At 43.4% G+C, this 14,272-nt stretch overlaps 2 protein-coding genes across 3 annotated transcripts; one reads left to right on the top strand and one right to left on the bottom strand.

Moving 5' to 3' along the window:
* Positions 1 to 685: 685 nt before the first annotated feature.
* On the bottom strand, positions 686 to 3,843 carry bhlhe41 (basic helix-loop-helix family, member e41). Of its 2 annotated transcripts, none has more exons than XM_041939688.1 (5): positions 3,353 to 3,843; positions 3,193 to 3,259; positions 2,928 to 3,038; positions 2,705 to 2,816; positions 686 to 2,446 (listed from the first exon to the last, which is right to left on the bottom strand). In XM_041939688.1, the coding sequence occupies exons 1-5, from the start codon at positions 3,412 to 3,414 to the stop codon at positions 1,500 to 1,502; spliced, it is 1,299 nt and encodes a 432-aa protein (XP_041795622.1). In that variant the 5' UTR covers positions 3,415 to 3,843; the 3' UTR covers positions 686 to 1,499. The 2 variants fall into 2 exon arrangements, with proteins under 2 accessions (XP_041795622.1, XP_041795623.1); XM_041939689.1 differs by having other exon boundaries at positions 2,928 to 3,035; positions 3,353 to 3,839.
* A 1,149-nt stretch (positions 3,844 to 4,992) lies between these two features.
* Positions 4,993 to 12,821, top strand: sspn (sarcospan (Kras oncogene-associated gene)). The gene is made up of 3 exons (XM_041939690.1): positions 4,993 to 5,392; positions 7,962 to 8,048; positions 10,955 to 12,821. Exons 1-3 carry the CDS (start codon positions 5,165 to 5,167, stop codon positions 11,312 to 11,314), a joined length of 675 nt encoding a protein of 224 aa, XP_041795624.1. The 5' UTR covers positions 4,993 to 5,164; the 3' UTR covers positions 11,315 to 12,821.
* Positions 12,822 to 14,272: the final 1,451 nt, after the last annotated feature.

Below are 14,272 nucleotides of genomic sequence, written 5' to 3'. Positions count from 1 at the left end.
ACTTAAAAAAGCTGAACAACACTACACTTGCAGGAATTAATCTCTTAGAAAACAGGCCAAGATTAAGTTAAACTTCCTAAAACGGCAATGATCATAACTGATGGTCACATGACCACATCTTCTTTCCCACCTTTGTCAGATATTTGAAAAGCAAGGTTTTACATCATGATAGCATATAACACAGAGTTGAGGATAGTCTGGTGGGTGGTGGGTCGCAGGCTTTTCAAATCCCATTATGATTTGAATCATTTTGCCCTGAAAGAGACACAAATAAGCTGTGTTTTGTTCAGTCGGGTCAGTTACTTAATTACTGCTTTACTGCATGAAATCATCACAAAGCATGTGGTGTCTCTGCTCTCTCTTCTAAAATGAAATCAGTTTTTTCTCTCTCAAGACAGCTCAACACAAGAAAAGGGTTTAAAGAGAAGTACAGTGATAGACTTTTTAAAATGATGAGGCGACCGTTGGGGGGTAAAAGCAGAAAAAGTGCACTTTACGTCTGAAAGAGTAAAGATCATCCTACATACAAACTTTAACAGCTGGGAAAATACAGGTACATTCAATATCAAAGATCTATAAGGTGCTATCCTACAATGTTTCCTGGAGGTACAGGAGGTCACTGCATCTCTGTGCTGAAATGCTTCATTCAGGGGGACGTACAATATGCTGGTCAAGCAGCCCCTTATGAATGAAGGGTTTCTTCTTCTTCTGTCCATTATCATGAATGATTTCACTGATTGTTTTTTTTTTTCTTTCCTCACAAGAACAAACAGGTAAAGGAAACCAGAGTAAACTCAGATCTGTAAAAATGAGTTGAGGTCAATCAGGTGTAATACCTCTCCCATAATTTCAACATTATCAAAGTGTACTTGTTAAAGTAGATTTTTTTTATTTGTTGTTTTTGTATTAGTTGTTAATGATGGAGATGTGTGTGTTGGAAGGGGGGGTGTCCCATTCAATTCTTCTCAATCAGCCTACCCATGCAAAGTTGGGGGATGAGGTACTGAGGGCGTGACACTTCCAGGACCACTTCTTTTATATGCCCGTTTAGTGCACATTTACATGTTCATGAATCAGACTGTCTTCCAGGTAATAATATTTACAGTCAAAGTCAGCCAAGCCGTTAACAACCTTGGCAGAGGTCGGTTAACTTCATACATCCAAAGAGACTCGCTGATTGGGACATTGCGCACTGTACTCAAAGTTTTGGCACCAATGCTGCCATTTCAAAATGTTTTATCAAAGAGGATATAAAACTAACTCCAGCACAACACAGCCGTGTATTAATGTCAATCATTGTCGATAATCATTTAGGTTGATTAAACTAGCATAAGTGCAAAAGGCACGCGCTGTCACAACTGTCCCCTGTTTCCGCCAAGATATTGTACATGAGAAACTGTTCTGTGAAACCTCGTTTTATAACTCGCCTAATTAAAAAAAAGAAAAAAAGAAAAACATAAACTCCTCAGCAGAATGCACGGAAAGGTAACACAGACAAATTAGCTCGTTTGACAGGCAGGAAACTGATCATGTGGGCTGCTCTGGCTCTCCTGCAACGTTTCAGCTACGTCACCCTCTCCGTCGTCACTCGCGGGACTTTCCTCGCGCTCCTCAGGTGAGCCTGTCTCAGCTTCGTGTGACTCGTCGCTGTCCGGACAGTGGGAGTCCTTGGACTGGGAAGAGGCTCCAAAGTGCGCAGACAAGCCGGGAAAAGCGGCTGCTGCGGCCGCGGCCGCCGCTGCCGACGCGTGTGCCGGGTATAGCCAGGGGAAGGGGGACGCCAGAGCTGCCGCCGCCGCAGGGTACATGTACTTTTCAATGTTGCTCTTATCGAAAAAAGGCATATAGGACGCCGCGGCGGAGGGGTTGATGAAGTAGAAAGGCATGCAAATAGGTGTCTGCTGTCCCACACTGCTTATTCCCATCAGAGAGTTCATTAACGCCAGATCGGGTCTGGTGGGGTCTGTGCCCCCTAGCCCGTTCCCAGGCCAGTTCATCTTTGGCTTCTTGGCAGCGCGATCGTCTCCAAACTCTTGCTTGATCTTCACTGCCTTGTGTCCCTGCGCTTTGTTGCGCTCACATTCTTTGTCTTTGCCATCGCTCTTTTCAGCCTCGCCCCCGTATCCACTGTCCGTGTCTGTGTCGTTCTCGTTAAGCTCCCCGCCTTGGGTCCTCTGGATGACCGGGACGCAGTTGGCTTGGCCGTCGCCTTTCTGGCCATCCTGTGCGTCCCCGGCGGGCAGCTGGTGCTGGAGTGGCTGCGCGCCGGGCTGGAACTGCGCCAGCACCTTGTGAAGGTGGTTGATGAGCTGCGCGCACCTCTGCTCCCGTGTCGTCCAGTTCTCAAACTGACTCAGGTACTGCAGGACCTCTTTGGCACAGGCCTGGAACCCGGAGTGGAAAGCATCCAGATCTGCATGAATGGAGGATTTCATCGACCGGTCCCCTGCGAAACATGCAGTTTAAAGATTATCAGATCGTTATTCTGAGTAATAAACCAAATACAGCGGGCACGTCTCAATATACATTATAGTATTCTCAAAATGCGCATTATTTCAATGCACCTTATTCTATTCATGTGCATGCTCTGTTGTGTTTAACAGAGATTTTCCTCTATATATGAACAGGTAAAGTTTCATGTATTCCAACCAGTCTAATAACGCAACATAATCCCACTGAAATTGATCGAGTTTCTTCATCTTACCATTCTGCAAAGCGATGATCTTCTGATGCTGCTGCTCGGTGACAGCAGTCAGTGCGTTTAAATGTTTCAGCGTCAACTCCAGAACGACTGCTTTCTCCAAATGCCCGAGCGTCTGTGGAGAAAAACAAAGCTTCAGCTGGCGACATCGTGGACCGGCGGGTTCGCTGAGGACGTAAAAACTTTTTTTCTTTTCTTTTCTTTTTTTGTGGTGTCATGATCTCACCGATAGCTTCAGATGTTCGGGTAACAAATCCTTAAGCTGGCCGATGCATTCGTTGATTCTGTCTCTCCTCTTCTTCTCTATCAACCGGTGTGGTAACTTGTATGCGTCCTGCTGGCAAAACAAAAAACACACAGGCAACTGTATTAAAGCACAAATATGTGTGTGGAAAAAGTTGCACATGTGGAGTTTCGTGAACGCACACAGGTTGGTTAATGAAAACAACAAACTAAACATTTCGATTCTCAGAGTAAGAAAGCGCGCGCACCTTCCCACCGTCCTCTCGCTTTATTCCTCTTTTGGACTTGCACATGTAGAGAGAGGGGTAGTCCACCCTGAGAAACAGCAAAGTGTCCGATTATTCAGCAGGCTGTCACAACACTTTAATTAAACGCAGTTTGACAGAGTTTGCCAAAAGCGACACTCACCCCAAGAAATCTGCGTGCTCCATGTACTGCCTGTCCTGTAAATGCGGTATTCTTTCATCCATCACTCGGCTGCTGCTGCCTTATCCGCTCCTGCGCGTCTTTGGGGAAATGTTTTTTTTTATTCCGCGGCTGGCGGTCGGACGGCTGAGGGAGATGCTGCACAGTGCGTGTCCTCCGGTGGAGCTGCGATTCAGACTGATGTCTATAGTTCCCTGAGCTGCCACTTCGCAAAGCCGACGGTGCTGTGGTTAGAGCGCACGCGCGCCTCCGGTAGGGAACAGCTTCCGACTCACGTGTAGCCTGCACCAGCACAAAGTCCGGTAATTAGACCTTCTCTGTGTGAGAGCAGCGGCGGCCGCTGTTCCTATGGCGATGCAGTCCAAACACTTTCGACCTGGTTGCTGAAACGTGATTCACGCGCAGAACGTAGAGGAGGGAAAATGCGCACGGGCGTGAGGAGAGAGAGTAGTCCACAGAGGCACCAGCTCTCTGTCTAACGGGCGATAACGTGTCTCCTAAACTTTGCAACTCGAGCCTGTCCTACTGGTCTAGTGGAGCACGAGCTGCTAAGCGATAGGCTGGAGGTTGCGATGTGAGAAAACAAAAGACGGCAATCGCCAAAATATCTTGCCACACATTCACAGTCTGGAGGGAACCCGCAGGTCAACGCTCCTTTTGCTATTGTTGCTTGAAAAAGAAGGTTAATGGGAAGTGATGCAGATTCAAGTGCGCGTCTGTCTGTCACTCCGTGTCGCTGCCCGGAGCAGGGCAGAGGAACCTATTCACACATCTCCGCCCGTCCAAAGCTGCGTTGTCAGTAACCATGGCACCGGCCCAGCTGTGTGCGCGAACACGTGCGGCGAGGTTTTTTATTAACCTCAGCATGAGCGCTGCTCTCCCACCTTCACCCGACTGTCTTTGTCTGTGTTAACAACCAAGTGATACCGATCGGCAGGATAATTACTAAATGAGGTTTTGTAACTTTTTTTTAAATTGCCCCCCCCAAAAAAAAAAAACAAAACAAACAAACAAACAAACAAACAAAAGCAAATAAACAAATTAACACAGTCAGCCAGGTTGTGATGTTATTGCTGTATTTATTAGTCATAAAAGAGAGTAAGATCCAGAACGTCCCATGTAAATGTCTGTTATTACAAATAACAAAAGTTTTATAAATTGACTCCACGGAGCTCACGTGACTGTCAGTGACACCTGTTCCCCTCCTAAAGTGCTCAGAAAACACTCAAATGTGAGTCCACGTCGTGCCCTCACATGCCTTATGATCACATTACTCCTTCCTGTGGGTCATGTGACTGTTTCTGGCAGCCGCTCTCTTGTGTAACAGTGCTGACAAAGAACGATCCAATCACTCCTGCTCTCAAATGAAGCGCGGCCTCCTCTGTGCTGGCTTCTCATTAACTCATACCTGCTGATTTGCCTCTGTACTTTCCCTTTTTTGTCTTTAATGTAACTATAAGTGAAATCATCTCACAGTCGTATGTTGGAATCCCCCTTTGTGTCTTCCTGCCCCCCCTTTCCCTCCTCTTCCTCTCCTCCACAGTATGCCGCCTGCTCTATATGTGGCACCGGAGCTGCTTTAGGAATCCAGTCCAAATGTTTTCCATATTAGTTCAGAGCCTTCTCTGTTTCCAAATAGCAGCCGAGCAGGGCTTATGGTGAGAGGAGGCCTTGGCAGGGAGGAGAAGGGAAGGGGAGAGAGGCAGACGGCAGACAGGCTCATCCACCCTAAACACTGCAACAGTCAAAGTCGAGAGTACAGAGAGGAGAAGAGTGTAAAGAAAAGGAGCAGAAATGGGGCAGGGGGAGAAAGGTTCTTCAAACAAGAAAGAGGGCAAGGAGTGGAGAGATGAAAGCCCAGCGCCAGAGGACGGCCATAAGTGCAGAGTCTGCCGTTTCCCTCTGCTCGTCGCCTTGCTCCAGCTGCTGTTGGGGGTGGCCGTCACGGCCGTGGCCTTCCTCATGCTGGCCATCAGCCCCTCACTCCTGGCCAGGGAGACGCCACACTGGGCTGGGATCATTGTAAGCTCCATCCTTACGCTCTAACATCAGCTACTACACTCACATGTTTGCATGGACTCCGAGTCTGATGCTTCTGCATGACCCCCAGCTATATCCCTCAACGTGCTGTCTATCTTCACCACACTGCATGAGAGCGCCGGCCTGTACCCGCCTGTCTCAGGCAGACGGTCACTGTAGGCATGGGAAACCACCGGGTATTGTCATGTCCTGATAAATCTCCATCTGTCGTCCGTGTACACCTGAATCTCCAGTACGTCACAGTCACACAGGCCTGCGTGCACCTTCTGTTGTTTTCTTTGTATCTCCAACAAATCCTCAACATCTGGCCTGATGAGACAAGGCAGCTAATCACAGCATGAACTTGATCTCTGAATATCTGAGTAGCATCTAAATACTTGCTATTATGAAAAGATGATGGACATGCATAGGTTTCTGCACTTGCTTACGCCTCATCAATTTAACCATGTGCCTTGAAAATGAAACACACACATAAATACACCACACATTTCATCCAAAAGTTTAACTTTGGCTATAGATAGTTAAAGATAAGCAGTTTATTTCAATTAGGGTCATGTGTGTAATAACCTCCATAACTGAGTTACCAGAAAAAGCTACATTTTCAAAAGAACATGCAATTGTATTGTAACATTGTTTAGAAGCCACAGGTTAAGTTGATCAGCTTAAAGGAGTTTAAGTGCTAGTTGAGGTACTGAAGTCACTTGACGTGTTAGAGCTAGAAACAGTTCAAATCAGTTAGCATGTAACCACTGATAGCATGAAACATTTCAATTTCTTGCAAGGCCTTAACATTGCAAGAAATTGAGTTGTCAGGTTTTAATCCGTGAAAGGAGCTGAAATGTCAGATAACGTGCCAGAGCTGAAAGCAGCCGAAAGCAGTTGAACTGTAAGCACTGAAAGCATGTGAGATTTCAGTTTGAGCCCAGGAGGAAGCTGAGTTGCCAGTTTGTGTGTAAGTGCCGACAGTCGTCGAGTTAACAGTTCTGGACTTGAAGTGAAAGCAGCTGAACTGCCATCTGAAGTGTAAGAGATGAAAGCAGTTGAAATGGCAGCTGACATGTCAGCACTGGAAGCAGTTGAAGTGTCAATTGAAGTGTGTCAGTTAACCTGTAAACAGTGAAAGCACTTGAAAATGTATTGCAAGTGCGATAAATAAAATGCTAAAAGTGAAAGTGTAAGATGATGACACTGTTAAATGTTTATTACAAGTAAACAATGATTCACTGTTTTCATGAAATTTGCTGTAGTCGAAAGTAACAGTACATTTACTAAAGTATTGTGCTTAAGTACAGTTTTGAGGTAGTTGTACTTTTTTGGAGTATTTCTATTTTCTGCTACTTTATTCTCGTGTTTTTTACTTCACTACATTTACATGACAACTTTAAATCTGGAGATTAATCAATCAATCACTAGTTTAGAAATACAAAATATAACCAACAAATGAATTATGATGTAATAGTATAGTATACTATGTCCAGCTAATAAACTGTACAAAGTATTTAAATCACCTTTACCAGCTTCAGTATTAAAGTAAAGAACACAGTCATGTAATGAGTCATGCAATAATTAAAATCCAATAATTTAGTATAAATTATTCTGAAAAAGGCCATTCTGCATGACTTCCTTTATTTCTGGTACTTTAAGTACAAAAGTATTAGCATCATAATTTAAACATTTAAATGCATCACTTTCACTTGTATTTCTACACTAAAGCATTGCTACTTTTACTTAAGTAGAAGATCTGCATACGTCTCCCACCTCTGGTCATATAACAAAAAGTGATATTTTACATATCATGATAGGTTGGGAAAAGATTTAAGGTCACATTTTGGTGACAGAATAAAAACATGTTGTTGCTGTTTGGATCCTGTCCTAGCCTATCACAGGCACCATCTGCTCTCGAAAACATCCCTGGACACCAACATCCCGAGTTAGATCCTCACGAGATTCAGCCGAGTGAAAAACACGGAGGTCATCGAGACCTTTCCAGAGAATCCTGAGTGCTTAAGAACCTGGGAAAAACATTTAAATAAGATGCTGCATGTTAGTCACAAGACTCCAATTGCACTGAAGAGCTCGAGTGTGAGCGTGTCTGTGTGAGGGAGGGTGGGGGGAGAGGGAGAGGGAGACAGGGAGAGATAGTAATGTAATCAGATGACAGCTTACTGCTGAATCATGCAATCATGCAATATTAAGAGACGCCCTGAAAACCTGGACTCAAGATATCTTTAAGAGCAAGATTCCTGTTTCTGTACTGAATCTGTAAGATGCATCACATGTAGAGCTGCAGCGATTAGTACATTAATTGACTAGTCAATATAAAGAAAATGATCAGCAATTATTTTCATAATCAATTAACTGATCCAGGAATTTTTGCAGCCCTTATCGCATGTGCATGCACTGTATGAGGCAACAAGGTCAAAATGTAACACTACAAGTGCCTGGGTTGACTGCATTCCTCATGATACTGAGAGGCTACAAAATGAGCATTATGTTGATATTTTCGTCCTCCTGTTAGAGTGAATGTCAGCTATTTTCTGATGTGTTGCAGCTGTGCTTAGTCTCCATCCTGGGCTTTATCCTGTACTGCATCACCTACCGCCCTGATGAGCGGTCATCTATGGGATTCATTGTCAAGGTGAGTCTGTGCACATGCTGACACATTGTTTGCAGAGGTGAAAGTGAGCAAATCTGCCATGTCATGAATGGGATTAAATCAGGTTCCTTATTAATACACAACATGTCTGTTTGAAAGTGAACAAATGTACATAATAGAATCTTAGCTGCAGCAAAAGGTATCATCGTGTGGATCAGTGTATTTTCCAGACAGACGAGACCTTTGCAGGGAACCAGCAGTGTTTTACTCGCTGAGATGCTGTAATTGTTAGACGGCTGTTTCCGGGGAACTGCACAGAGAGACGGACATTTAACTGCGTTCCTGTTTAAGGGAGCTCTGCGGGGATTCCTATGAGTGGATGAGTGCATTCATTAATGTGACTTGATTGTTCTGCTAAATTAGCCGTACGATATATGCAGTTGGAATTTCAAGGCAATTAAAATCAGTCCACCATTGTTTGCCACTGAGAGCCAGGCCCTTGGAAGCAGCATCCACTTTTTTTATTTATTTATTTTTTTGTCTGGCTCGTGTGCATACCAGGATTAAATATGCACATACGCCGTGAAGAGAGTGTTTCGAAACCATCAGTAGTATTTTGCCTTTAGATTTGCAGCTAATATGTGAAATGGTCTTTGCAGAGAGGCATGACAAAAAGCCAAAAGCCACTTTTCACTACCATCAGACTGTCTAAATCACCGAAATTACAGTGATTTTCTTGATTTACATCTTAATATACAAAGTTTATGAAGCAGACTTTGGAAATCTTAAAAGGTCCTTTAAGAAGTAGTTGTCAAAATGAAGCATATTTCTTTCTTGTTGAAACATGACTGTTGTTCTGCAAATACTTTTACAAGTTCTGTATGTCAAAATTTCACCTCCTCACCTTTTCCTCACTTTCTCATCCAGAAGTATGATCAAAAATGAAGCCAAACAAAGAGCTCTTTAATAACGTGTAAAGCAGAGCAGCTGCAATAATCCTGCAATGCCTCTTTTTCTGGCTGTAAATTCAAATGTGCTGTAATTTATTAATGTCATTAATTCAAACAGCTCAATTACCTCATGGCCTTACTATATTCACTATTAGCTTAAGAATTTATGGCTTTACAGTCAGTTCATTTTTTCATTTCAATCGCTCTTGGCACAAAGCGAACAACAAGTGGAGTGAGTAGAAAATGTGCTGTAAGTGGAGACATTTCTGAAGTTAAGTGTTACTGTGTTGTCAGATGAAGGCCCTGGCTCTCTGATAACCCTTTCAAATAATTATTTATTGTGTCAAGATGCTGAGACATTAGTTCTCTGAGTTTGTAAGCGCTCACTCAGATGTGTGTGTGGACTGGAAAACAACAACAATTCACGTTCAGAGTGCACACATGAGGGGCCCAGATCTGATTGTACTGCTCATATGAAACTCAGATATGCTTTTACATGACAGTGTGAACAACACAAACTAAAATCAAACAGAATTTCATTTTTCAATTCTGATTTAGGCCACTTTAATATGTGGTCCTAAACCAGATTCAGGCCTGATTTTTTGCAATGCAGCCTCTGTCTGAACAGTCATATTGGAATCCGGGCCACTTTTATGATACTCACTTGTCTGAACTGACTGTCTCGCTGCTAGACTCTTGTAAATTTGGATGAAACCTGTTTTTGTGAAGTTATTCACGCTACGATTCCACCACTCCTGGCTGCAACTCTGCATCCACACACACCTCCATACGGACGTAAAAGCCATTGCTCCACAAAAAGCTATAATGAATCATTTTCTGTTCATCCTCGTTATCAACTGTTCACAAATTTGCTGGCGTCCATTGCACATCGTATTCTACACCAATGCTGATTTCCCTCCGTGTTTACTTCTGTAAGACAGCGTTCTGCATGTGATAACATGTTATTCTTCTTCTGCAGGTCAGTTCAGAATTGTGACCAGTTCACACTGGATGGTGATATTAAAAATTAATGTGAACACCCCTAAAAAAGGGGGAAAAAAAGGATCTGAGCCTGCAGTGTGAACAAAGCCTACGAGTGCTGGGCTGCCCTGGTAGCTCACCTGGTGGAGTGTGTACCACGTTTCAAGGCTGAGTCCTTGTCTGTCCTGGGCTTGAACCTGGTCCAGGCCCTTTACTGTGTGCCAACCCCATTGCCTTTCCTACTATCACTGTCAAAAGTAAAGCAGAAATGCCAAAAAAAGAGAGAAGTCCTTAAAACAGTCTGAGTTTTGACTCTTTCCAGTCTCTACCTGCTTTGGTGTTTCAGATCATCCCCATTTACTGAAGTACATCATGTTCAACCAAGTGCTTGTTGATGCACTGGCTGTATTTCCCCGTAACCAGCCATACTCCAGATTTCACAGCTGTTCCAAAATTAACATAAATGCCATTTCGAATCAAGCGCCGCTCATCACTTGCATAATTCCACAAGCAGCATGTAACCGAGATCAAAATACACCAGCAAATGAGGGCTCCTGTTATATAAGCGACAGATTAAGATGAAGGTTTAGTGTTATTGAGATTGTGCAATTGCATAAACAACACAAAGCCTCTGTCACATTTTACAACTGTATTTTTAGACGCTCTCTGTTGTTCATACTCACACAGGACGTGCACTAAAGGTGGGAAGCGGCTGTAGCTGCAGGGCAGGCTTGCATGTGCTGTGTTTCATCTGTGCTAAGAGCTGGGCTCCAAGTCTGAGGGTCAGACCTTTCCCTGTAGTATCGTGGGTAATCTCTTTAACTTGCCATAGGCACTGAGCCAGCACGTCTGTTTCTAAGCTACAGTTTTGGCACTGTGGGTTAATCATGAGACGACAGACTAAAGCAGGAGCCAGATTTCTATAAAAAAAAAACTCAAGTGTTGAAGACAAGAAAAGGTTTTCTGACTTTCAAAGTAAAAGTTCACAACCTCTAACTTTTCCTCTGCCCTCTGCAGCTCCTGTACTTTGTCCTGTGCACCATCGGCCTGGTCATTTCAGTGCTGGTCATGGCGTTTGCTGGTCACCACTACTCACAGACCAGTAGCTTCAGCTGTGAGCAGGGTGGAGAGGCCTGCGTGTGCAAACTGGATCAGGACGACCCGATAGCCCGCACCTTTGCCTACGAGGGGGTCAGCGACTGTGAGGTGATCACCGGCACACTCACGCTCTACTTCCTGCTACAGATCGTGCTGAACCTGGCCCAAGCACTGGTCTGTGCCGTCGGCGTCTACGTCATGTGGAAGCAGCGTTACCAGGTCTTTTTCACCGGCCTTCAGATCGGCTCCCCGTCCTCCAGGCGGTGGCAGAAGGTTTAACGTGATGATGACAGAGTTGATGGGATGACTCTGATCAGACAGATCAGGATGGAGGATAATGCCGTCTGTGTGATCACACTCTGGACAAGAGCGCTTTCACTGATGTCAGTTTATATCACCCTTTTGTGGTAGCTGTACTATAATGGCTTTTTGCACAAATTTTGTATACCATATAAGTGACTTTGTATTTCCAGTGTTCAGTGTTATGTATACCATGAATAGATGAATAGGAGAAAAACAACAGGTCAGAAATCAATCATCGATGTTCCACCATAGTTAATTTTTCACCATGTTTCTAATTATCTCTGCAGTTGCTCTTGTGACGTACTGCTCGTGGACTAATTACAAACACTGAAAACAAAATAGCTCATTTGCTCTGCACTTAACTAAATGTACACGGCCTTACAAAATGTCCTGTGGTTTGAATTACTGAGGTTTAATGATTAGCTGCACCAGTGATGCTTTAGGTGGCACACTGAATCACTGTGTTGTTAAATTATGGTTAGCAAACGTTATATATATAAAGCTCTGGAAAACAGTGTTCGTAAAGTTAAAAAGGTTTGATTTAAGTGAAAAGTTTGTTTCTTTTCAAGCAGAAAATCATATTATATTGAAATTTTTAAAGGGCCTGCTGTATTTTCACATTGTTTGACACATGAAGAAAGCAACAAGGTGGCTCAATCCCCTGAAAACCTGTGTTTTATTTCTTTTGCTAATATATAAACTCATGCCACTCTGTAAATACTGCGCAAAATCCTGAATGAAAAGTCACTTTTCAGCTGATAGAAGTAAGCCTGTAACACTCCAAACAGTCCAGTTATATGCGCTAAAAACAGATCCTGACAGCAGTAACACAATCTGGCCAGAGCTCTCTTCATGAGACTGAATCCAGACTGAACTGGGCTGTGGCTTGCGAAGGTGGAAGCCGGGCCAGTAGCCAGCATGACTCAAACAGCCTGTAGGAGTCAAACCACTGCAGCCACAAAAGGAGGGGAGAAGGGGCCGGGGTGAGGAAAGGGGGACTCCAGACAGGCAGCTGGACTTCGGGTAACTAAATCATCTCACTGTGTTTACAAGGTTTCGGTTGTTTTCATTCAGGCAGGATAGAGAAAAAGGGATGAAACAACCATGAGGGCTTAGGTTTGTATCTATAAAATGCTTTTTCTTATGCAACTTTACTGTATTCTTTCTCATCTCAGGTGCCGACAGCAGTCACCTGCAGCCTGTACTCGCTGAGCAGGGAATGGTAAAAGTGAGGCGGCTTCTGTAGCCAATTAGATGAAGCATGTTCCTCAGAGGGAGAATGTAATTAGTGTGCAATGTTACGTTTGTCAGTGAAGAAAAAAGGTTGATTGACTGTGGGATGATATATAAAAACCCAACATTTTTCACAGAAGCCTTAAATGTGGTGTTTGAGAAAGGAGCGTTTCATTCGGATAAAACAATCTGCCAATAAGTGCACTTCCTCTTTTGAGACTTTCATACTGTTTGTGGTAACAAATACAAATCTTTGTTTCAGTCATGTGCAGTTTCCTTCTTCCTGTTTTGTCACAGCACTTATACAGTTAATACACAGAAAAAGACAACTCAGACCGAAAACCTCCCTCACATTCAAATGAATGGACCTGCGTTTGAGGTTAATTGCATTGTTATTAGTAAAGCATAAAAACTGAGCAGAAAGACAATCAGGGACTGTCTACCACTGTTTCTGTCCATGCATCCTCCGAGCCATGACCATGTTTATGCTGCACGAAATGCAGCACACACAAACATGAGGCCAGCCAATCATTACATTTCATAGAAAAATACACATTATAATCCATGAGTCCATATTAACAAGTAGTTCTTAAAGCGAAGGCAGAATATAAACTCCTGACTAATCTGTGACATCAGCAAGAGACAAAGTCACGTCTGTCTGAGCCTGGTTGTGACTTGCCTTTATTATCGATTAATCCGCCGATTATTTTCACCATTAATTGATGAATTGTTTGTTCTATAAAATGTCAACAAAGTAAGAAATATGCTCGTCACAGTTCCAGTGGCAAAGAACAGCAGCACATCCTTATATTGAAGAAGCTGAACCAGCAATGTTTGACATTTTCGCTTGAAAAACAACTGAAACAATTGATTATCAAAATGGGTGGCGATTAGTTGTTTTTTTTCAGTCGACAAATCGATTAATCGACTAATTGCTGCGACTATAACTGTCAATTTATACAAGTAAACTGTGACTGCTCAAAGCGACTAACTCTGTTATGGCAACATATTCGATAACTTTCATCATTTTTACTTTTATTTGAAGAAACATCATCACTTTTGTCTGCGGTGACGATGGAGCTCAGACCGAAGCAGAGAAACATCAGGATATTAACAGAAGTAGCGTGTTATTGTGGCTATGATTTATCAACCCAGGTTAATGATGCATTTCACACACTGTAGAAGCTCACACTGTACATACTGCGTCTACATGTGACGGGGACAGGCCCGTTTGCGCTGTTTTTCCATGTGCTCGCTCAGTGTTATGATGTCGATGCATCATGCGACTACAAAGGCTCAATCTCGCAGGAAGTCACATGCCAGTCATCACGGGGGCATGTTTATTTATAAAGATGACAGCGAGGAGGGACCTTCCACCCTGCTCAGCTTTCTGTGTGGTCAATTGATCTTTCAAGGCAAAAGAAAAAAAAGAAAAGATATTTGATTCTGTCGACGCTGCTGTGAGTCTTTAGAGGAGACTGCAGAAGACAGAAGATCAATACGTGTATTGACACAAATCACAACAACTTCACAGCAACTTGGAGACAACAGGCTGAGCTCTCATCCGCCCTTTTAATTATGCAGCAAACAATGTCAGTTTTACATGCATGAAGGTGTATAGCTTATATCCAGTTAAACATATTGTTTAGTTTAAAACTAAATGAATGTTCCTGCACGGTGTCGTTCTGTTCTGGTGCTTTC

The sequence above is a fragment of the Chelmon rostratus genome, chromosome 6 (assembly GCF_017976325.1).
Source record: "Chelmon rostratus isolate fCheRos1 chromosome 6, fCheRos1.pri, whole genome shotgun sequence".
In the NCBI taxonomy this organism is placed as follows: domain Eukaryota; kingdom Metazoa; phylum Chordata; class Actinopteri; order Chaetodontiformes; family Chaetodontidae; genus Chelmon; species Chelmon rostratus.
This window is presented reverse-complemented; position numbering and strand designations above follow the sequence as displayed.

Bases quoted from the DNA above. Each gene is read 5' to 3' on its own strand.
- bhlhe41 (XM_041939688.1), bottom strand. From the start codon at position 3,414: ATGGATGAAAGAATACCGCATTTACAGGACAGGCAGTACATGGAGCAC. The intron at 3,260-3,352 runs GTGAGTGTCGCT...GCTGTTTCTCAG, and splicing joins GAGCACGCAGATTTCTTGGG to GGTGGACTACCCCTCTCTCT. The intron at 3,039-3,192 runs GTGCGCGCGCTT...TTGTTTTGCCAG, and splicing joins AGCGAGAGGACGGTGGGAAG to CAGGACGCATACAAGTTACC.
- sspn (XM_041939690.1), top strand. From the start codon at position 5,165: ATGGGGCAGGGGGAGAAAGGTTCTTCAAACAAGAAAGAGGGCAAGGAG. The intron at 5,393-7,961 runs GTAAGCTCCATC...GATGTGTTGCAG, and splicing joins CACACTGGGCTGGGATCATT to CTGTGCTTAGTCTCCATCCT. The intron at 8,049-10,954 runs GTGAGTCTGTGC...TGCCCTCTGCAG, and splicing joins CTATGGGATTCATTGTCAAG to CTCCTGTACTTTGTCCTGTG.